The sequence below is a fragment of the Porites lutea genome, chromosome 8 (genome assembly GCF_958299795.1).
Source record: "Porites lutea chromosome 8, jaPorLute2.1, whole genome shotgun sequence".
Taxonomy (NCBI): Eukaryota; Metazoa; Cnidaria; class Anthozoa; order Scleractinia; family Poritidae; genus Porites; species Porites lutea.
Window position 1 is genome coordinate 26,546,925 of NC_133208.1, and position 24,226 is coordinate 26,571,150.

The window sequence follows — 24,226 nt, forward strand, 5'->3', positions numbered from 1 at the left end:
AGTCACAAAAGCTACTTTTTGTCTCTGCTTCTTCTTTTCTTTTTTTATATTACTTACATAAAGTTTGTCCTAAAAGTTTTTGAAGGCCGAAAACCTTTTAAAACTGCGAGTCTCTCGTAGTGATGACACGATGGCAACAGTTGTGAAGACTTTTTTTTCCAGTTTAGGCATTTTCGAATCGTCGAGAACACTCTTTGTCTCGGTTTATCAGTTTTTCTTACTTGTAAAGAGCTCCTGCTAAACTTTTTCCTTTTTTGGAAAATTCCCGTAATATCCTTCACAGGTTCTCTCTTCGTTCACGAAATCGAAGAATTAGGAACTGGAGCAAAGGAATCCGAATGCCGTGATAATTAAGCAAAGACGAGCAAGTGCGTTTCGTTGTTAAATCTCAACGCACCAGAATATGCCATATTCGAGATCAAGAAAGCTTGTTTTGTCAGTGTCATGAGTCAGTGAGTTATTGTAACTGTAATTTGTTTACCCATGGAGCTCTTAGGAGTTCACAAGAACTCGTTGAAACGTTTCCGTGCGTTCCTGGTTGAATTGGAATTTGGAAGTGTTGGTTTTTAAGGACAGAGGAAAACCGGAGAACCGGAGATAACCCTCTCGGAGTAAGGGAGAGAACCAGCAACAAACTCAACTGGTTATGGAGAGAATCAACAACAAACTCGTTATGAGTTAGGGTTAGGGTTTGAGTTGGGGTTAGGGTGAGGATTAGAGCTTAAGGTTAAGGTTTGTGTCCGCGTTTACGTTAGTTTTAGGGTAAGGTGACTCATACACATTCAATTCTCGCCATATTCAGGTACGTTGAACGTCTTTAATTAACGCGTATACCGTATGTATTGCGGTGTGCGCCTTTTTTCCACTCAACATGGTTTTGTTTTGCTACTTAAGTTGACATCATCTTTAATTTGATGGAATCACGTTTTACAAATGTTGGCACAAACTCTTTCTTGTCGGCAGCCTCTCTAAAAGTGCTATTTTGAAATATACAATGTTTGTTTGCTTTCAGGAATTGCATTCAGCCTTTTCTGGTATACCACAAAGTCATGCACAGCCTTCAATCTTAAAAGTTTCCCTCCTGGCTGATGAGTGGGGGTCATCTAAGGGTGGCTTGTCAACAATCAACAGAACGCTTGCCATACATTTGGCAAAACTCCCAAATGTAGAAGTCACTATCATTGTACCTCAATTTGAGTGCGGTGAAGATGACAAGAGAGCCGCCAAGGCTCATAACATTTCCATTATGGAAGTACATCGTCGCCCTGGCTTTAGTGATCCTCTTGATTGGTTGAGCTTTCCACCAAGAGACCTTGACATTCAAGTCGTGATTGGTCATGGTGCAAAGCTGGGTAAACAAGCTCAAATCATCCAAGAGTCTCATTGTTGCAAGTGGGTGCAGGTAGTGCACACCGAACCTGAAGAGCTAGCAATGTATAAGAACTATCCTGGCGCAATTACCAAGGGAGAAGGAAAGAACAGAGCTGAAGTTGAGCTGTGCCAACTTGCAGATCTCGTTGTAACAGTTGGGCCCAAGTTGACAGAAGCATTCTCGTCCTACTTGCGTTCATCTCATCAAGATGTCTTCCAGCTGATGCCAGGTACCTTTACAGAGTTTTCAGATGTTGAGCATGTTACTACGCGAGCGAGTGCGAAGTTCAAGGTGTTAACCTTTGGCCGTGGTGATTTTGAAGACTTCCGTCTCAAAGGATACGACATTGCCGCTCAAGCAATAGTTGAATTAAAGGACAGTTCCTACCGTCTGATCTTTGTTGGTGCACCCGATGGAAAGCAGGATGAAGTCGCGGAAATCTTATGCCAGACGGGCATTTCAAGAAACCAGTTGTTTGTCAGATCATTCTTGAAAGACAAGCAAAGATTGGAAGAGTTGTTTTGTGAAGTGGACGTTGCCATCATGCCCTCAAGAACTGAGGGTTTTGGCTTGACAGCACTGGAAGCCATGTCGGCTGGTCTTCCCATTTTGGTAAGTGGAAACTCCGGATTTGGAGAAGCACTGCGTTGTCTTCCCAAGGGTATGTCATTTGTGATTGATTCGGATGACCCCAAGGAATGGGCAAAGGCAATAGCAGCTATGCGTCAAAAATCTAGGGCACAGCGGCTTGAGGAAATCCAAAGACTCCGTAGAAGTTATGAAGAGAGATTCAGTTGGGAGAGACAGTGCCAATCCCTTGTTGACACGATGTGGAAGATGGTTTATGGTAAGAAATCAAATTCTTACCCAAAGTAAAGTAACGATAATTTAAATCAGCGATCTTAGGATGAGGCTAAGTATGATGTGAAAAATTTAGTAGATCGTGGAGGATGCTGGCCGATGTGGATAACAACCCACGAGATCTGCATAATTTTGCACATCATTTGAAATCCCAATCTAATTATTGTTTTATTATCCATTCAAAATAGTTCATACTTGAAAAACATGCCTACCTCGATCGATGTTAAACTTCTGTCTTCAACGTCGTCCTATGGCCTCTCAATTGCCGTCCCCTTTTCTGGCGATATCTCATACTATTGACGTTATTTCACTAAATATCGCAAACGTCTTCCAAATTTGATCCGCACTAGCTGGTTTTATAGAAATAGCCTTGGGATTTGAGTCATTCTCATTTTGTTCTGTTCAAGAGAGAGAGAGAGTTAGTTCAACTCCCACAGGATTGGTTTGGAACACCAGCATGGCCGCCGTTTCGTTGTTTTGGAACACTAGTATGCCCGACATGACGTCATGTGAAAACGCTATATTAAACTGACGTGAAATAACCTTTCGCATTTTGGGTTTTTCCTCTCTATCATTTGCAGGTGAACTGGTTTTCCTTGCACTTCAAAAAATCAAGCTGGAAGCGCGCAGAGAGGCCAGCAAAACTGAGCTGTCGTTGAATTTAAAGAGGACTGCTTTGGAGAAAGGTTTTGTGATTTCTGACAATCAAGGGGATGGAAACTGCATGTTTTTTGCACTTTCAGAACAACTTGACCGCATCAAAGGAATTAAAATCACCCATGAAGAGTTACGCCGAACTGTTGTTCAGCACCTCACGGACAACCCTAGGCTGGTTAGTATCTTTTTTTAGTGCCTTAAAACTATTTATCTCATACTAGCAACTTAAGCTGACCCTAGTGGAAAAGGGAGAAAATAAAGAGGGTTTCTTTCTCAATATAAATCAAATAAAGGAAGCCCAAGCATAAATGGAAACGGACGGGGGAACATTTCCTTTTCTCGCCTCGGCCGTTAAGCTTCTTTTGCTTACGTTTAAAAAAACACACTTGTAACTTGACTGAAATAGAACTTTGCCACCACGGTAGCGTTTGTCCTGCTTGGCTCCTCTTTTGCGCCATCCACACTATCTGAGCGCTTGAAGAGGCTAACGGACATATAGAGTTGGTCCTTATATCGTTCTTTATTTATTTTGTTTGAAACTGTATAAGGCGGACACTTATTTTAGAGTACGACTAAAAACGGTGTCTGTGGCCCAGGGGAGGACTCCCTATACTGGCCTATACGGGGAGGCTCCGCTTGAAAGGGGTACCTTTTCAGGCTTCAGGTGTATGAAAGGGTAGGGACCTCATTAGTTTCAGTGTAAAAAGGGGGCAGGAAAATCTGTCATTTCGGCCTGTAAAAGGACTAAAAAGGGCTAACAGACGCATTTTATAGATGTAAAAGAGACAAGAAAACTTCCTGGTTTAGTGATTTATTCACAAAAAAAGATGGTGCATTTACAGCAGTTTTAACTTTGCATCCCTTTTAAAAGGGATGCAAAGTTCTAAACTATGTCAAAGGGGTACCATTTGTCAATAGAAGGTATACGAAAGGTGAACCTTTTCTGTCAAAAGTGGTATATAAAAGGGTAAGTGGCTGGACCTCGGGGCGGAGCCATCCAAAAAAAAAATTGTTGAGCACCCCCCCCCCCCCCCCCCCCTGGGTCTGTAGTGGAGAGAGCTGACTGCATAGTTTCCTGAATAAGAACCGTCCAGAAATGCAGTTTGTAGTAACTACAGCATTTGTTCTCTTACAGCCGGATGGGACAGATCTCTTCCACTTTGTTGATGGATATTCATCTTGGAACGCTTACATCACAAGCATGAAGGCAAATGGTACATGGGGTGATCACGTGATTCTCTTTGGTGCGGCAAACTGCTTTGAAACATGCATTTACGTGATCAGCAGTCTGCCGCATCACCATGACGTGATGATCTGCCCAGAGTATGATGTTACTGTTAGCAACCGGCTTGTGCTGGGTCACGTGCATGAGCTTCACTATGTTAGTCTTATTCCACTTGACAATGCTAAGATGTCTAATTACCCTGCAATGTTTAATTTCCAAACTCACGTTACCAAAATCATGTAATGTGAATCAAGCAACTGCACCTTTCATTTGCCACCTTACTGTTGTGTTGATGGCAAGAAACTTCTCTATCCATATACGCTGAGCGCGCCCTTTTAGTCACATGTTTGCAATTCATTAATGTTATTGTGACGGAATAATTAGACAATATGATTATTTCATAGGGGAAACTTTCAGTCTGTAAATAATCATACCCAGTCCTTTTAGGTAATATGAAAATCTACTTAATTTAGTCACTCTATTCTATTCTAAAAGTATTGAGTTGTTAAGGATCATATTACCTGCAGTCGCTGTAAGCATTCTAGGAAAACTTATGTCTTAGTATGTTTCTGAATTCGTAGTTTACACATACGCCGCAAACATGAGAGGCAGTTTGGTCACCTTTTTGTTACAAACATCCTAACAAAATGCGTGTACCAATGCTCACCTGGTTACTGTGTATGCGCATGTTGCTGGTGATTATGTTTGCGGCGTGTGTGTAAACTGGGCTTCACCGTATACACCAGTAGCAATTCATTCTAGCATTTTCAATAGCATTTAGTTATTAAGGACAAGCTTTGCTTTGTCTTTGAAACTATTCAGATTTAGGTAAAATATTTAAGTAGAATTTGTTTCTAAAGCATCATTCCTTACCAAGGGTATTTGTCAGTGACGGTGTATATAAAGCTTTAGTTCAAATACTCTTTGTAAATTTGGATGGTTAAGGGTCATGCCTATCTCAAGATGTCCCTCACCAGTCTCTATGAATCTTGTCAGTCAAAATACAATACAAAAGAATTTTTTTTCGTAAAGAATCGATCCTGCATAAGGTTGCTCCTTATCAATTTGTGAATATTTATTTTTCGAACCATTAAAATAGCTGCCTTTGGTTCTCTGGATATGCCTAAGCATATTCCTTTTCATTCTTTATGTTTTTTTTAAAAGGTTTGTATTGAGGTACTTGTAGTAATATAGATTGTAACGAATGAAGTCTGGTTAAGATCATTGGTTCAGTAAGTTAGACTCGTTTTTAATTGGGTAGTAACTTTTTCGGATAGTTTGTTAACTTAAAAATTAAATACCAGTTCATATATTTAATTGAGTCTAGAAGTGAGTAGGTTTCTTAGTTTATCGTGGTCATCCATTTGTTGATTGTCAAGCCTAGTAAATTAAAGTAGCCACTTAACTGATATCTTGCTCATCTCATGTTAGATAACTCGTTTGTTCTGTCAGGTGACCCAGTTTAGTCAGTCAGTCACTCACTCAAAACGCTACGCTGTGATTCAGTCGTTCATTCAATCGCGCGTTAATCGAGTCAGTTAGTTCGTCAGTCCGTCAATCAGGCTGGCAGTGACTCAATTAGGCAGTTTTGTCAGTTGTATTTTAAGGTCTTTTAACCTTACGTTCTTTTGGAGAGTATGTTTATACCTGTGTTAAGACAGTTAGGTATCGTGTAGGTTAAGTGAAACGGCCTGTAACAATTATTCCCAAATACGAGTTACAAGTAAATAAAAGAAAGCAATAAAACTAGAGTTATAGTTCGTAGTAGTCTACTATCTATTTTACGGGTTAAGTAAAATCACTCTAGTCGTCAGTAAGGAAGGTTAGACAGTTTAGCCAACCCTGATTTTTCTTTTGTTTTTGAGAGCTATTCTGTTGTTGTTAACGTGGTTATATGTAGTTAGGATTCATAATTGTAATTTAGTCAGAGCTGTTAAATTCTTTCAAATAAAGCTTTTTTCCATTCCTTGGACTGGTTTGAAGTGGGAATCTTTCGTTATATTGACGCTTTGTGAAAAATAGTTTTTCGCTCGCCTGGTGACAGTGAAACGATCTGCCTCGTTTCCAGACTTTCCTTCTTCTCTTCACTGCTGCGAAGAACGTACGTACACCACCCAAATCCTAAAAATTGCTATTGATTTGTGCTGGTCTCAACTCTTAGCATTTTATCCCCTGTTTTATCAGATGGTACAATTTTGACAGAACAAGAGTTTTATCTGTCTACACAGGGTCTGAAGAAGTTATTGGGTCAACAATAAGAGGTCTTTTAAAGTAGGTATAAGCTTGCCGTCTCTTGGTTTAATTTAGCATAATCTTCGGGTGTACGGTGCACTACACGTTTTTTATGTTGGGGTTATTTTTTCATTATTGCGGTTATCAGATTTGGTATACAACCCATCATCCTGGTCCACCCTGTCTTCGATTTCTAATACATTATTTCCCGTCCAAAGATGCTTTGTACCAGCTAGTCCCTAGCGTTTTCGGCTTGGTCACTCTTGGTTCCTACCGTGAGCTGTGATGTCACCGAGAGAGACTCGCTGAGAACTCCTCGCCCACTCTTTCCCAGACTTCGCACGGACACCGGGGCAACAGAGAACGCCAAGGTACTAGGCGGGCTTTGTACCTGGAACCTCACCTATAAGGGCTAATTATTCACGCCAAGGCTAACCTTTGACTGCGGTTCAAAACAGGCTCGTTGACCTACAGATATTGATATATATGCCTTCTTAACACTATTCTTAGTAAAGTGATTGGGGTGGGGGATTTTCAATTTGCAGGAATTTTGTTTTTCTGGTCATTGCTAGTGCAGGAATTTTTGTCCCCGGTAACACCCTCTGCAGGAATTTTTTTTGGTGGGCAAACATTATTTTCTAGACTGGCTTTTTCACTATGCTTAACAGCATACATACATATTACATGCAACAAGAACGTCCTTAGTAGCGTTGAGTCTCGCTTGCTTGGAGCCTATGGTGCTTGGAGAAAAGTTTTGTTGTCAAAGGCGGTGGTGCTGTTATGCTACTTTTTCGTTTTGAATACACAACGAGTGTTATGTCATAATCTAAATACTCAAAACGTAAAAGTTGCGGCAAGGAGAGACGGGCCGCACATCCGGCTTAGTTTCACACCGCTGTGAAGCATTTGAAACCTTTTACATGTTGACATGCTCCAGTGAGGAGAACTCTTTCAGGGAATTTACACTCAAACCATTAAACGATGATTTTTATCAGTACAAGAGGCACGAGTGCGTGAACCCGGCCTTCTTTTAGTTCATGAAATGATAGAGCGCCGGGGGAAAATGTGCACTATGCAATAATGCACTACAACCCATATGAACTTTGATAATGAATAAATGGGAAAAAATACTACCGGCTAGCAAATCAGACTGGAAATTAGACTCGAACGTTCCAAAGGGGTGTACTTGACCATGACTGCATAATGCTTCAAAGTATAGTGTTGCAGCTGGTTTTCTTTTTCTTTAAATTAGCATGAGCTTCAGTCACAATCTTAGGTAGTAAACTAATATTTTGAGGGAAAAATCTTTGAAATAACACCCTATACGAAAAGGAAGAGAACATAACGCTCAGTTGGGAGAGCGCCGGTCTGCTGATCCTGAGGTCATGGGTTCGAACCCCGGCCGGACCGACACCCAGGGTCTTTAAATAACTGAGAAGAAAGTGCTGCCTTTGTAATGACATCTGCAAACGGTTACACTTCTAGTCTTCTCGGTTAAGGACGAAAAACCGTAGGTCCCGTCTCACAGCACTTACACTTGTCTGGTTCTTGTGGGACGTAAAAGAACCCACACCACTGTTCGAAAAGAGTAGGGGACGTAGACCCCGGTGTTGAGGTCAACCTTCACACGTCACATCATTCACATCATGGCCTGGGTGGGTATAGTAAGCTCACAAATGGACTGAGAGCGGCTGCCAGTGGCGCCTTTGTGTATGCTGACGTCCGAGCTTACTGTTCACATGTTAAAGAATCCTGCTAAGGGGGCCGACTATTCAACTCTTGAGGGGGGGAGGGGGGTGGGTGATTTTGCAAAAACATTTCCTGCAAGCGCTTGTCGGAAGAAAAAAATTGCATGCAGCACAAACGTAATAGAAAGCTTATGGGAAAAAAGGGAAAAAAATATCCTGCCCACTAGATTGCTAGAAAAAAAATTATTGATGACCAGAAATCACCCACGCCCAACCCCGCCCCCCCCCCCCCCTTCAAGAGTTAAATGGTCGGCCCCTAAACAGGGACGACAATGAGAATGGCTTCAAGACTAATAGATCTAATTAGCAAACACAAATTTGCACGTTGCCGTTGTCTTGAACGACTACAACGCTTTTTGTGCGACTAAAACGTCAAACTTCCTAGTTACACATTATTTTTATGGAAGAATTGTCGTATGTGCTTACCCAATATTTTGTTTCCTGTATTCATGTTCCCTTTTATTTTTCTGCACTGCCGCTCATTTTCACCTCGCTGGCCGCTCCTTTCTAGGCGCTAGCATTTCTCATTTGCTCACCGCCGCTTTGAATTTCTTCTTACGAAATTCGTCTCCTTAGTTGTCAATAACTCGCTCCAGCTCTTTCTCAGTTAAAAAATAGCGCCGAAAAAGACACGACTTTGTTGCTGTTTTTTCTTTCTAAAAGTCCAGGTGGCCATGTGATATCCTTCCAAATAAAACTTTGAGTTGCATTTGGGTTGCCATACCTGTCGATTGAGTTATTTTACATTGGTATGCCTGTGGTGCGGACGGACGGTCGCTCGCTCGGTGTACGGTCACGTGATTATTTCCTTAGCTATGGGGCTCCGCCCACGCGCGGCGCGGCGCTATCACTAATCATTTCGAACAAAATAATTGTCGATCTCTCATAGAGGCAACAAAACCACAACGTTAACGCTACCGACTGACAAAAAAGCTGCCTTTTGTTCTCGACAACATGTCAAGGAGATTTTACCTCTAAGTCAATGAATTTTCCGGAAATCGATCACGTGATATTCCGTAATTACAGGCAGGCGCTTTAAAGAGCAGAGGGCGATTCGACGACGAAGGAAAACCCAGGCCATTTTAAAACCCGTCTCTTGCTGAAAGGAAGGCCGGGTAGGTACAGTATTTGAACAGTACAGGTAAAATGTGTAAGTTTAGAAGAACCTTATATAACGGACAGTTAATTCAGTTTGCGCGTATTCCTGTTGAATTTGTTGTCCGTTTTATAAGATATCAAAATCGCGTGAAAGTTATTACATTTTTCATAGCTGCTTAGCCGATCCGCTTTTGATATCTCCGTACAGTTGATGATTACGCGATCTCAGAGTACAGTTCTTAGAGCTGTACACAGCATGCATTTTATTACAGTTACAACTGGGATAGAGCGTTTCATTTTCCAAAAAAATTTCACTTCCTCGTCAAAATAATCACTGCCTCAGTCATACTTGGAGTAGTTTACCTAAATTTAGTGCTCAGTACATCCAGAGATATAGCGATGACCATATAAGTCAATTGTCTAGGTTTCGATTCCCGCCGAAGGAAGTTTCTTTTTTCTTATTTTTTTTCTTTTCGTTTTGCTTTTGTTTTCTTAGTTAGGTTTGTTTTTTAAACATATTTTCATTAAATAATAACGGTATACGAATTATTGTAAGTTCGTTATCAGCTTTCATCATTATCAAATAGCAGAGGAGCTTCTATCTGGACCTTTAGATTCGTGGTCGAGAACGACAACGAATATGAGATTTGACTTTTACCTTTTTCGCGGATACTCAAAAAATAGACATCTCGGAAAGCTTCGATGCACTTGTTTCACCACAAAAGTTAGCACTGTTATTTTCAATGAAGGCGGTTAAGTCTTCTCCCAAGCGCACATGCAACAACAAAACTTCTAACATTTGATAAGTTGTTTCCACCACTAGGACATTCTCGCTAAAACTCGAAGTAGAATGACGACGACTATCACGTGTTCCCGCCCAAGTGGCGCTGGTTCACGCGCAAGCACTACTTAGTATTGAGAGTACTCGTCTTAGAATCTAAATGTCTCTAATGTACCACACTTGCAAGTTCCACAATTTTTTATTCTACAAAGAAATTATTGCAGTTGTTGACAATGTTTAAATTCTAGTTAGGGTTTGGTGAGCGGCTCTGTATTGCCCGCTCTTCTTCTTTATCACTTTACTCAGCAGCTGGCGCGATGCCGAACGTGGCCGTGATGGGGATGGCTAGCGTGGCCCTTGAACGTGATCGCCCTCTTTATCGCCTGCTCTCACGATGAATTTCACGGCTTTTTCACCACGGCTGCTACGTTCTCGGCGCTCGGGGGTATGTGACCTTGACATTAAGTGCGCAAAAACGGCGGCTTCGAGCGTGACCCGTGAACGTGAGGGTGAAAGCTCCCTTTCCTCCCTTTCCCGTTCTCTTTCTTTATGGCTGCTGCGTTCTTGGCGCTCGGAGGTAGTAACCTTGACCATGAGTGCGAACAGCGGCGTCGAGCGTGACCCGTGAACTTAATGGTGAAAGCTCCCTTTCCTCCCTTTCCCGTTCTCTTTCTTCACGGCTGCTGCGTTCTCGGCGCTCGGGTGTACGTGACCTTGACCTTGACTGCGAACGGCGGCGTCGACGCTCGGGGTCGAGCGTGACCCGTGAACTTGATGGTGAAAGCTCCCTTTCCTCACTTTTCCTTCTCTTTCTTCACGGCTGCTGAATTCTCGGAGCTCGGGGTAACGTGACCTTGTTTTGGGGAACGTGACCTTGACCGTGAGTGCGAACGGCGGCGTCGACGCCTTAAAAAACAATCAAAGCGAACGGCGGCGTCGACGCTCGGCGTCGATACACGTGAACGTGATGGTGAAAGCTCTCCTATTCCTTGCCTACGTTCACGATGACGATCACAGCTCCTTTCACCACGGCTGCTGCGTTCTCGGCGTTCAGGGGAACTTGACCTTGATCGTGAGTGCGAACGTCGGCGTCGACGCCTTAAAAAACAAACATTTCATAGATTAGCATCTTATGCAGAAGTCCTACAATATAATGGTTAGCTTTCCAAGTATGAGCTGAAAGGTGATTTAGTATCTAGAAGCCGAAACCGATTCCTGCCTTCATCAAACCTTAACAGACCATTTGAAGGTCTTAGTATTTTCACGGGAGAGATTTTTAAAAGTGTTACTGAAATAAAAACAGTTTTGAAATATACAAGTGCTACAAATAAATCACTTTAACGATCCCAAACTCATTCTCTGCTGCCAATTTAACAAATAAAAGGGTAAAGAAAAGGTAACTTATTTGGTCAAACATCCACCGTATTTTTTTAAATGAAGACATGATCGCAAATTAACCCGATAAAAAGATTGCTGGACTTCAACGGGATTAGAACACATGGCCTCTGCGTTAGCGCGGTAGTGCTCTATCAATTTAGTTATGATCATATTTCCGCAGTTCACGTCATCTTCATTGATCCACCGAACTCTCAAGCACTTAACAACTAGTGGAGTTTTATTACGAAAACTTTTTTTCCATTGACAAAACGTATTCAGTCAAGCCAGGTCAAGCGTACCCCTCAAGATTCCATTAATTACTTTACAGTCGACTCCCGGTAACTCGAACCCTCTAAAACTAGAACCTGCTGCCAACTCGAAGCAATTTTCATTTCCATTCTGATCATTTTCTATATAATTTAACCCTCGATCACTCGAACTTTTCTAGTTCCCTATAAAGGTTCGAATTATCGGGAGTTGTCGGTATTGATCGAAAGTTGAATCCGTTGGATCTCTTCATTCCTGCATGCGTAATTTTGAGCAGTGATTTAACATGCAAGGCAGTTACGAAATTTCTACCAGCTCGGTTTTCTTGAATTTGATGAAAAGCAATAATATTTTACGTACACAAAGATTTTTCATTCTGACCGAATACAGAGAGGTTATCGTAAAAAAATTAACTGCTCATTACGTTTACAGGAATGCAAATTGAATTTGATATTGCTTGCGGCAAAACTATAGTAAGGGATTCAACTGTGGAATCATTCATGAATGGGATCGTGGGGGTGTGCTTGCCCTGGTTTGACTGTATAACAATATTTTTTTGCATTTTTTGCAAATGAATCATTTTTGGCAGTAACTGTGGAGCAAATTGAACCTTATCTGCCCAATGAAATAGTTTTTTTTTTTTTTAATATAGGCTGACAATGTACAGAATGTATTGATCACAAGGCTACAAAACAAATAACATGAACAATAAAGGATAATTCTTAAATAAATTAATAAATTATTGTCCACCTACCTTGGGCTCCGACTACGAGAGCGGCGACTGCAAAAAATAAGAAATGGCTGACTCAATAAATTCTAACATGTCAAAATTGGTCTGTCAAGCACTGAATAAGATTGTATCCCTGTTGCCTTCATCTGTCCTACTACTGCTGCCGGCCACTCCCCTTACCTTTTCCAACGCATCTGTGCTGGTGCTATAAGAGGAAGAAAAAAGTTTCATGTTAAGTGATCGTTATTTTCAACAACAGAAAATGTGTGTGGTATATAGTTAGGGCACATATTTAAATTTCGACCGGCACATTTTATTCTTATGCCTTACTTTTTCTGGCTCCCTCTGCAAACTGAACTTCTAGTTCTCTTCCGAGAAGCATAACTCCGTCCAGGTAGTGATGGGCATCCTCGGCACCACGTATGTCTTTAAAAGTATGGTATGTTAAGGCTTAATTTTCTTTCCTTCGACCTAACCTGAGATCAGGCTCAATTTTCGTTTCGTTTTGTAATAACATTCCGTCGGGCAATGCGAAATGAAAACAGATTTTAGCGGTAGCCGTTAGAGAAAATGTATGAGAACCACTATGAATTGGGCCTGATCTCAGGTTACCTACGACCAAGCTTTGCCTAGAACAAAAGCTTGATAATTGCTTACTCTGCTGACAAAATCTTTTGATGGTTGATGCCCCTGCTTTATCAACTCATTCAAGTATTACTAAATAAGAAAAGACTTTAATTTATTAACTTCCTTTTTGGGACATCTTCAAAACTGCCAAGCATCGATCACCTTGTCAATCTACAAGCACAACCTTTTAGTTTATAGTTACACTCTCACTTTTCATTGAAAAGTGATCTGATATCCTGGCAAAATTAATTCCTTTTAGTGAAATCCTGTGGAAACACATTCACATCTTCTATATTTACACTACACATAAAAGACTGCAGAAATGACGACGGTATCACCGTTATCTCAATGTTGATGTAAGCTGAAATGTCACCTTTCAATTTTGTTTCTTTTTTTGCTCCGAGAGTGATGCTGTTAAAAAAATTGTTTTAATTATAGTCTATGGAAAAGCGTTTTTCATCCCTACTTTTGTTATGGGTACAAGAAATTGGTATACCTGGTTACATTGAAACTGTGATATACAGTTACAGCTACTGGCTTCACCTTTTGTCACTGTGTGCTTGGATGCTTTTCTTTGACACTTGTCCTTGCCTTGACTGCTGTTTAGTGTTAGATTTAGCTTGTATAGCTTCTACCTTGAACATAACTTCGACTTTTTCTGTGGCTGGTCTAATTTTGGGTATTTTGTACTTTTGAGGTTTGCTTTTACAACTTTTCTTTGAAACTTGTCTTCACTCGAGAAGTTTTAACTGGCTTTGGAATTAGCTTGGTACAACTTGGTAGCTAGAATGAACTCTACATGTTTGTGTTTTTGGCAAAAACACAAACAAACATCAGTAAATTGCGGCTGAGTCGCAGCAAAACTATAAAAATCAGAGAAAACTGCAAGATTTAAAAGCTCAAACATAACGGGTAAGCTAAAGGGATACCGCTTTCAATTAACAAAACTGTGGGAAGAGCTGGTCGCACTAACAGCGAGGTAAAATTAAAAAAGCCACGAAGCCAACTGAAGTAAGAAGAAGAAGTAAGAAGTAAGCTTAAGCTTATGTCAAGAAAATGGTAAATCGTCTCAAAAATGTCAATATTCAAATCCTTTTAATGTAATTTTATACTTCTTATCATTCTATTTCACTTGTCAGTCCGGGATCGTTATCAAATTTGATAACCTCGACCAAAACAAACCACGAGCCAATCGCTGTTCAAATTTTCGTTCACCTTTAATTTGGAGGAACGCGTTCTTGAATTCAATATGGCAGACGATGTCGAGATTTTTTCAGTAAATAGAGAGGAGTACTGACGAGACAGCAACTCATGTACATGTTAATTTTTTATAACAGACATCTCGCAGTAAATTGTAGAACTGGTGAAATTGTATTTGAGACGCATTTTTCCAAATAAGACCTGTGCGGAAAGCTTCGTGTATTTTAAACAAATCATCAAACTAAAACGTAATTTGTTTCTACTGAAATGTTCAAATTAAAGAGACAGTGATAGGGTCAATGGTTATTCTGTTAAGGATAGAGGTTTTATTTTTAACATCGTCTACAGAAGTTTGCTTTTTCGAAGTTCATTCTGCTTTTTTCTTCTTGTCACGAGGAGATGATGTCGATGATGGTTGTTGTCCATAGATCTATCAATGAAACAAAACGGAACATGCAGACAATGGAAACACAGAGGGAAACACAGAGAAACTGTTTAATCATTCAAATGCTTTAACTGAATTTTCTTAGTGGTCTCAAAGGGTATTTTAACAATGGTACTAATGATATGAACGCTATGAATTTACTTTTTTTGTAATTACAAACTGTAACATTACTTGTATAATAATAACACTGTAGCTAACCGCAACAGAACGAACTAGAGTACAAATACAGTGAACGACAACCAACTAAGACATGTTTCAATGAAATTTTCAAGGAAATCTTAAATGCGTTTCTAAGATGCTTACGTTCATATGGAAATATTTTTACTAAAGAGGTGTGATTTGGGAATGTGTGAAGTTCGTCTTGAGGGACATTTCTTATAAGATGAATGTGTTTGAATATTCATCATCATCAAGTCTCATCAAGCCAGTAGGCGCATAAGGCCACATTTTTTAATATTGCAAATGTAAAAGTGTTTCAATGACAACTTCCTTATTTACTGAGTTTTGTTGTGCTAGGTTGTTACTAAATTATTTCGTTCATTTCCTATTGCAAAAAACATAACGATTTGTTAAATCAACGGAATGATGTAGAGAATTCTCACAATATAATTTTTCTTGGTAGATGTAACAGAGGGCTAATGCAGGAATTTCAGTGCTTAACGGTAACAAAACGGCTTATGCCATGGTACTATGAAATAACAAAAGATAAATAAAGCATCAATGGTCGTATTTATACTAGAAGACGTCTTAGACGTCCAGACGCATTAGACGTCTGACTGTCAAGTGCGTGGTTAAGTGCGTCCGCTTCTATACTAGACGTCTTAAACGTCTGAGACGACTAATTCATCTGTTAAGTGCGTCGATCGGACACACTTAACTTCAGACGTAGTTTTATTGGTCTGACGTTTAATGCGTCTGCCTTATTTCCCGTATTTATACTAGACGTCTAAGTCGTCTTAGACGTCCTTTAGTATAAATAGGGCTAATGTTCTTTGTTAAGCTAGACTTCGATCTGATAATAGTCCAAAAAAAGCGAGTGCTCTGGAGACAAGAAGCTCCGTTCGCTCAATAGAGGCTACTCTCAAAAGACTCTCCGTTTTCCTCAAACGACGCTCATCCATTCTTAGGAAAGGTTCATTCATCTCCCGACGACGCGTGTTTGCGAGCAACGACTTCGCCATGTTAGCTTGTTGGACCTTTTCACTTCGTACGAAACGACTTAACCTAGAGCAGCAGATAAATAGCCGTATCAAGGAAAGCGACCTGAATTCGAGAACAATAGGTATTCTTGTATTGTTATTTTTTATCCTTTCTTGCGATCAACGATTAACGTGAAACAATACCTTTCAAGCGCTGCAAATCTCAACATTCCCGATTACTTCTTTCCTATGAGATTTGAATTTTTGGATTAATATATTAAAAAGAACAGCAAACAACTGAAAAGACTGAAAAAAAATCACACATTCTTTCACCTCACTGTCCGCGAAGTTTAAAACACGGTTCTGCGCCCTCGACCCTTTAAACATGGTTATATATATGTTGTAGTTAAATTTTAATCTCGGATAATTTTTGTTTTTCTTTTGTTTTTGGATATGGTTACGTATGCTAATAAAGTTGAAACAAAAGTAGAATGAAAATTACCTGAGATAAAAAATTAGCTAAAACATGTATATATATATATATATAAATTTATTGCGCTCTTCAAGCAAAATTCTCGCGCTTAGTGCTCAACTTCTCTAACATGAACGCGCTGTTTATTTAATTAGTGGCAAACCTTTACAAACTTAGACTAAAAGAAATCACAACAAAAAGGATATTGTACATAAGCAAAGCCTCGGGATTCTCCTGTGTAGTAGTCCAACGGACTGTACACGTCGGTAATTCGGCCATATCTGGCGAACAGGCGTCTAAGATCTTCGGATCTAACAAGAGAATTCCGGTCGCAAATTAGTTAAAAAGTGAGCAAAAACTAAATAAAATGCTTTAACTGGTCTAACCTTGTCTCGCGATGTAAGTTTTTCACGAAAAGAGAGCAGTTTGGTGGTCTCGCCATTTTCGTTTCTTCTGGCTGAAAGAAAAGCCCTCTATAAGAGTTATTATGGGATGCCTAATGCCTTGGTATCCGCGTTCTTTCCAATCATCGGTGTCCAGGTTAAGAATAAATCCAAATTTGGCATGGGCTGCCATATTTGGTAGATGAAGCCTTTTTGCGCATTCTCGACCCCAGTGCTTAGGGGTTTGGGAATGCGCGCGTCACGATCTCTCTCCCCTACATGCGCAGAAGAGCTATGGGACGAGATTGCTTTTTGCGTTGCTGGCGCGATTCATTTCCCTGAGCGCGCAAACATAACGCAACTTTCTTCTGCTTGAATCTTTTCGTTTTCTCTTTGAACTCTAATCCTCCATTTTCTGTGAGATTAGTTGCCGTATTTTATTATTTGGGCGTTAATAGAGTAATCGAGTTCGCTTGTTTTGATTCAAAGTTGTAATAGGCACGATAAACATATTCTTAATACATCCCTATTTAAATATATTTAAAAATGTAATAGTTGGCACTATTTATCGACCGCCTGATGAAAATGTAACTGACTTTTTGGATTCATTGCGAAAATTATTGTCTACTACTACTGGAGAGAATAAGATCTGTTATGTCATGGGCGATTTTAATTTAGATCTTTTACGGCATGAGCAACATGCCATCACAGGAGAATTTGTCGAGCTTATGTTTTCTCACCTACTTTACAACATGATCACAAAGCCCACCCGTATAACATCTAACACCACCTCCCTTATTGATAATATTTTCACTAATAATGTTACTTGTCTATCTGTCAATGGACTGATTGTAAATGATTTATCTGACCACTTGTCGATTTTTTCAATTAGAAGGGGAGACTTTGATTACGGCACTTCCACTAAAAACAGGTGTCGCTATTTTTTTCGTAGTGTTTGTATTTTTTTGTAGTGAAATTTACCAGGTTAATAACTACAAAAGGCGGGCTTTGTAGTATTAATCGTAAAGAGCAGTACTTTGTAGTTATTAATCGTAAAGGATGTCATTTACCATTAATAATTTTGTCAAACAGTTAATCGTGAAAACCCAAATTAATAACTGCGTTTGACAGGCTTTGTACTTTGTAGTTAACCATCGTGAAATTTACGTAACTATATTAACAGGTTTTGTAGTTACATTCGACTCCCGATAACTGGAACCTTTGCTAACTCGAACCAAAATCGATTTCCCCTGGATTTCCGTCATACATTGGCTGTAATTTTACCCTCGGTAACTCGAACCCTCAAAAACTCGAACTCCCGCTAACTCGAACCAATTTTCGTTTCGCCTCAGGTCATTCTCTATATAATTTTACCCTCGATAACTCGAACCATGTTTTGAGCCCTTAAAAAGCCGGGAAAAGAGCCGTCTACTGACGTCCGAAACATTGAATTTTGGATTTCCCGCCCTGTTGACGTGTTGTAGGAGTATAGTTTACTAGTGGAGGCTGATGTTGATTGTCACAGGCTAACGTGAAGCAGCTTTTCTTCTCAAAACAGTAAAACGCATGCTCTATTTAGGCTTATTTTGTTACGTTACGTTCTGATTTATAATCTAGAAGTATCTTTTAATTTTCACTTGACATTTCTACAATTAAAAAGTAAAAAGGAGTGCGAAAAAATAAAAGCGAGTCCCCCTCTACTTTTCATCGCTTTCTTTACTTCGCACCGCTCTCCACTATCTGAATGGATATCCCACAGGGATGTCCCGTCGTTTTTTGGTCACGTGGTCGGTTACAAATTAAGCCGAGTGGCTCTGGGGACGAGAATGAGCCTAAGATTGTACAGCTACTTCAGCTTCCGTCTTGGCTTCCGTCACTTCAGCGCATACGACTCTTTTTTGAATTGAACGAGGGAAAGCCTCGAAAAAAGTGTATCAGGAGCTGTTTAATATTAACAAAAAAGGAGGAATGTGGACGAAAAGTGCCATTGGTGACTTGGAAAATCCCTAAACTGGTACAAATCCTAAAATAGCATCACCGCCATAGCTACGAGGCAAGTTTTTGTAGTTTTAAAAGTTCTTTCCTGTTCATTGTACAAAGCACAAAGATTTTTACATTGCCGTGACCGCTGCCGTGGTCTGCCTATTAGTAGAAGTTCATAGAGCATCGTTGACACGCTTGCGGCTCAAAGAGATCGATCGTTCATTACGCCCCAGGGAGGGGTGGGGATTTTGGTGTCGAGTAAAAGGTTAATTTTGTGAGTCGATTTTGAAAATGTACGGAATGTGAGGGGGTTGAAATTTTAAGACTAGAAATTAGCAGTACATTAAAGAGTTGTTAAACCATATTATAATTGAAGCCAATCGTAGTTTCCTTTTTATAAGCTGTGTAGTTTATTTTCTTTCCTTTTGAACAGCACATAATGCCCCAGGGGTGGAAATACAGGGGGATAGATTGGATTCTCTGCCCCTGGGGAGGGGAAAATTCATGACATTGTTTTAGTTTGAAGGGTCGGGGAATTGCAAATTTTGTAAAATTGCGGATGGTAACCACACGGATTTATATCGCAAAAAGGGTTTTATAAAAGGAGAAACATTACGTCTTTCAAGAACTAATTTTATCTAGAGAAAACTTTGAACAAAGCAAACAAGACCTTGAACGAGGCTACCCTGTAAGCTCGTTCAAGAAATACTGACTGAAGTTAAGTTCAGGGATGGAGGCGATGCTCTTCGTAACAAAACAAAACAAACAAAAGAGATTTTACCATTTGTTACTACCTACAATACCTACAATCCGGCCACACCAAATCTCAAAAAGATTCTCATGAAACACTCAAGTCTATAAGTTATCTTAAATCATCTATGGAAAAACTATCAGTCTCTCCTACCCTCAGTGAATCTGTCTTCAGTTGTTCTTTCATTATAGTTATTTTTGTTCAATGAAGATATTGTATTGCTTTTCCAAGCCCAACACGAATGAGTAAAATTTCATCCCCAAATATCATAAAAACGCCCCCTCTGTCAAGTGAATCCTAGTTATATGAGGTGTATCAGGGGGATTTTTCGTTGAGAAGCACTTAACCCAGGGGATTTTGTATTATTAAATTCCCCCATCCCTAGGGGAATTCTTAACTTTGCTCCACCCATTTTACAATCCCGCTGGTTGGCCCAGGGGTCTACCCCTGGGGCAAGCCGATGACATGTGCATAAGACTTATATTATCCACATTTATCCCCTGTTCAAGTAAATTTTTTTTTTTTCACATTAAAGTCTCTCCTCCAAAATTAATGTTCTCTTGACTCTTGTTTTTGTCAATTGTCAATTACCTTCTTAAGTTGACTTTCTATTTGCTGACATGCTGCTTGTCATGAAAGATATTAATCATCCTGGGTAATGTGTACTTAAAGGGTTTAGTTTATTTTTTGTCTCACAATTGTATCTTTGATATTTATTGCGTTGTTTTGACCGCACACTGCAGGTCTGATCATCACGGGATGGTGTTGATTTACTGAGTCGGACCATTAATTTTGTACCACCGCTTGCTGCTTGTTACAGTCAAATCGGGAAAACCATGAACACCAAAACATGACTCATATTTTGAACTGTGGATAAAAATGTGACCTTTGATGGGGAAACATTACACTTACGGCTTTCCATTAAACAGGTGAAACGCACTAACACCAAATACTATTTGGTTGCCAAATTGGAAGAAAATCTCACCACAATTTCAAAACACTGCCAAAACTGCTGCTATTTTCTGCTATTTTGTGATTGACAGATTTTGTCAGTGCCACATAGCTGGCTTAGAAGAATTTAACCTTTTTAGAACAGAGATTATTTTGCCTGAATATACTGTTTAATTTTGCTAATAGCTGTTTTTGTTCATTTTAGTTTTAGGTCATTATTAAAAGCAAGACTGTCTCAAAAATTTTAAACATGGAGAATTATTCTAGTACAAATCTGAAAGCTTATATTAAATCTGAAGGTGGAGTCGCAATTCTGGATCTGAATGGCAGAGGACTATCTAGTGTTCCTGATGCAGTTACTGAACTGAGTAAATTGGAGAAACTTAGGCTGGATAAAAATAACCTGATCAAACTACCAACAAGTATTAACAAGCTGAAAAATCTTACAAAGCTTGATTTAAAGCATAACCAATTAGCCAAACTACCTGCTGAGATTGGTGACTTGAAGGAGCTGAGGGAGCTGTCTGTGAAACACAATCAGTTGGTTGGTTTACCTAGCAGCATACAAAAGCTGAACAAGCTTGAAAAGCTGAACTTGTATGGTAACAAACTGAGAGATCTATGTTCTGAGATTGGCCACCTGAAAGAGCTGTGGTGGCTGAGTGTGAGTTACAACCAATTAGCTGGTGTACCATCCAGTATACAGAAGCTAAAACATCTTGAAGCACTTTACTTGTGCGGTAATAAGCTGACCGAACTACCTGCTGAAATTGGTGACCTAATGGAACTAAGGGTGCTGTCTTTGAGTAACAACCAGTTGGTTGGTTTGCCTACCAGTATAAAGAAGCTAAACAAGCTTGAGAAGCTGGACTTGTTTGGCAACAAACTAACAACACTATCTGTGATTGGTGCCCTGAAGGAGCTGAGGGAGCTGAATGTGAGTAACAATCAGTTGGTTTGCTTACCTACCAGTATACAGAAGCTGAACAAGCTTGAAGGGCTTTACTTGGATAAAAACAAGCTAAGGGAACTACCTTCTGAGATTGGTGACTTGAAGGAGCTGAGGAACCTGAGTGTGAGTAACAACCAGTTGGCAGATTTACGAAGCAGTTTACAGAAGTTGAACAAGCTTCAAATGCTGTACTTGAGTGGTAACAAACTTGCGCACTTACCTGGAGCAATAAGATGCATTCTGAAGTTAAAAAAACAAGGAACATTTGTAAAAACTGACATTGCAGGTGAGCAGAGGTATTATTTTAATAATGATACCAAAATATGAAGCTCAATAGGTCAGGGGGAGGGAGGGTACTCAACAAACTTTTACACAGGGAGGCTCCACCCTGATGGAGGACCAGTCCCTTACCCTTTTTAATACCATTTTTCTTGAAAAAGGTACCCCTTTCGTATACCTTCTATTGACAAATGGTACCCCTTTCACATACCTTGTTTAGAACTTTGCATCCCTTTTAACTGCTACTGCACTGTCGTTTAAATAGGAATCAATCACAGAAATGGAATGTTTTCTTGACTTTTTGAAACCATTTAGCACTTTGAGCCCTTTCACAGACCCAAATGACAGATTTCACTCCCCTTTGGTATACTTCAATGAGTAAAATTCCTAACCCTTTCATATACCTGAAGCCTGAAAAAGGTACCCCTTTTGGGCGGCGCCTCAGTCCCCATATAGGCCATTATAGGGAGTAAACCCCACCCCCCACCCCCCTGGCATTAGGTTTATGTGCATTACTGAACAACTCTGAGCTTTAATTTAAATTGTTGTCTTTCAACTTTGTTAAAGGAGAAAAGCATTGAGACTTAACAATAATTAAAACTTCAATGACAGGTTCAAGGGTAAAATGTTAATGGACACTAGAATTATATGTGTTGTAGTTAATTTTTTATCTCAGGTAATTTTTATTTTTCTTTTGTTTCAACTTCTTCAGCATATTATTACCATACCTAAAAACAAAAGAAAAACAATAATTACCTAAAATAAAAAATTAACTACAACATATACAGTACAACTCCAGTACATGCGTACGTACTTAGTTTGCTCATATCGTCACGAATGAACTTTGAGTGATGAGTCAGGTTTGAGTCAGGCAAAGTATTACATTTTTCTTTTGGAATCACCTGAAGTTCTTGTTTTAAAATGCTTCTTCCCTTATGATTTTTACCTAGTCTGATATACAAATTTTAAGCCATGACAATTGAGCAATCTCCTGATGATGCAGATTGCAGAGATGTCAACCTCTGTGGAATTTAAAGTGTGGAGTATGTCTCCTTTAATTGTAGTACCCCTCGTTAATCAATCCCAACTAATAAGCACAGAAAGGAGCGAAGTTTGTGATGTCAATGGCAGATTTTCTAACAGTATAGTGTTGAAAAACTAAATAATTGTGGAATTTTTTGTTTGACACCCAAAATTAGTGTACAGCTGCAGTATGACAATACTGTAATATCACATGAATGGCAAAATGTTTGTCAAGCCGTGACCTCTAAGGTCAGTCACATACTGTACCGACTGTGCTTTGTAGAGATTCAAGCAAGCTAAGGGGATTTTACTGATTTGATACATGTATCTAACTTGTGCATAATGTGTGACTGCTAACATAATGATTGCAATGTTTTGGTGGACACAACCTTTAGGACAGTACACTGCATTCCTTTTAGTTCCTACAGAAATAGAGGCACGAGGAGAAAGAGCCCAGTTTGTTTATCAACGTGCTCTTAGAAATGGAGCCGTCAATGTTTATCGCGCTCGAGTGTTGCTTCTTGGTCAGGATCGAGCAGGGAAAACCAGTTTGAAAAATTGTCTCATTGGTCTACCATTCAATCCAAATGAACAAAGTACTGAAGGAATTGAAGTTGATCTGTCAATCTTTCAAGTGGGTGTGAACGAAGGTAAGAATTGGCAAGCCACAGATGAGAGCAAACAAGGGTTTTTGGGATGTTCCAAAGATGTGGCACAGATGGTGGTGGAAAAGCTGTGTATTCTAGCCAGCCATGATTGGGTTGAAGAAGAGGAGGAACTTAAAGAAAAACGTGAACTTGAAAATGATGATTACAGGAAAGAAAACCAGCATGGTGATAGTGATGGCAAAAAGGACAGTCGTGGCTTATTTGTGAACCAGGTTTGCAAATCTACATTTAACTCCTCACATTTTATTAATAATACTAATATCACATCTCACTAACTTTATGAAGCTGGTTATAACTTTATGGTGTATTTCAACATGTAATACAGTAAACACCCGCGGTCAAAAACCTAAGATAATAAATTGTTGATTACCAAGAAAATAAATATAAACTTGGGTTTGGGCCTTAAAAATACAGTATTTATTCACAATTTTTTTATTACTGTAACCCTAACAAACTGATTACCGAATTTATATGTAGTTTGGTACAGTTTGTTCTTGTTTTACTTAAATTTTTACAATCTCAAAGTTGCAGGAAGAGTGAATTTGTCACGACGAATCCGTTCTAACACTGACACCTTAAGGTGACTCGACCCAGTTTTTTTGGGGGGGGTACCCTCCTACTTTGAAGCTCTCTGGTATCCCCACCTTTACTTTTATCGTAAGTCTAACACATAGAATGGATAACATATAGATCAATCTACAATATAACATAAAATATTTGGCGATCGGAGTAAATGTCACGTGGTTATAATGCCACGCCCCTTTAAGGTCTGAGTCGAAAATCTGCTGTTGCAGGCATTTTTTCGTGAAAATCTCTCGGCCACACATAGCGCGCATTAGTGCCTAGCGCTGAACAGAGTTTTACCAAAATCGCAAAGACCCAATTCGAGAAATTCAGCGGTTTCCAAATTTAGGTCGTAATTTATGCGAAAATGATAAGCAAACTTTACACGGATTATATCTAATAAACTATGAGATTCATCTCTTTATTTTGAGCATCCTTATA

General features: G+C 39.6%; 2 protein-coding genes and 1 pseudogene across 3 annotated transcripts in view; 2 read left to right on the forward strand and 1 right to left on the reverse strand.

The window, feature by feature from the left end:
* Positions 1 to 6,091, forward strand: part of LOC140947116 (uncharacterized) — a 21,250-nt gene extending 15,159 nt beyond the window's left edge. For both annotated transcript variants that reach the window (XM_073396198.1, XM_073396197.1), the window contains 3 exons: positions 1,013 to 2,219; positions 2,815 to 3,065; positions 4,026 to 6,091. In XM_073396198.1, the coding sequence (XP_073252299.1) occupies positions 1,013 to 2,219; positions 2,815 to 3,065; positions 4,026 to 4,358 (1,791 nt within the window). In that variant the 3' untranslated portion in view covers positions 4,359 to 6,091. The remainder of the gene's footprint in view (positions 1 to 1,012; positions 2,220 to 2,814; positions 3,066 to 4,025) is intronic.
* Positions 6,092 to 10,768: 4,677 nt separating this feature from the next.
* Positions 10,769 to 19,534, reverse strand: LOC140945436 (uncharacterized; annotated as a pseudogene).
* On the forward strand, positions 18,457 to 23,496 carry LOC140945437 (uncharacterized). Its single transcript, XM_073394460.1, has 3 exons — positions 18,457 to 18,667; positions 20,505 to 21,537; positions 22,973 to 23,496. Exons 2-3 carry the CDS (start codon positions 20,550 to 20,552, stop codon positions 23,494 to 23,496), a joined length of 1,512 nt encoding a protein of 503 aa, XP_073250561.1. The 5' UTR covers positions 18,457 to 18,667; positions 20,505 to 20,549.
* The last annotated feature ends 730 nt before the right edge of the window (positions 23,497 to 24,226 follow it).

Excerpts from the sequence above, each read along its gene's own strand:
- LOC140945437 (XM_073394460.1), top strand. The coding sequence starts at position 20,550 with ATGGAGAATTATTCTAGTACAAATCTGAAAGCTTATATTAAATCTGAA. Across the intron at positions 21,538-22,972 it reads TGTAAAAACTGACATTGCAG|TTCCTACAGAAATAGAGGCA; the intron begins GTGAGCAGAGGT and ends CATTCCTTTTAG.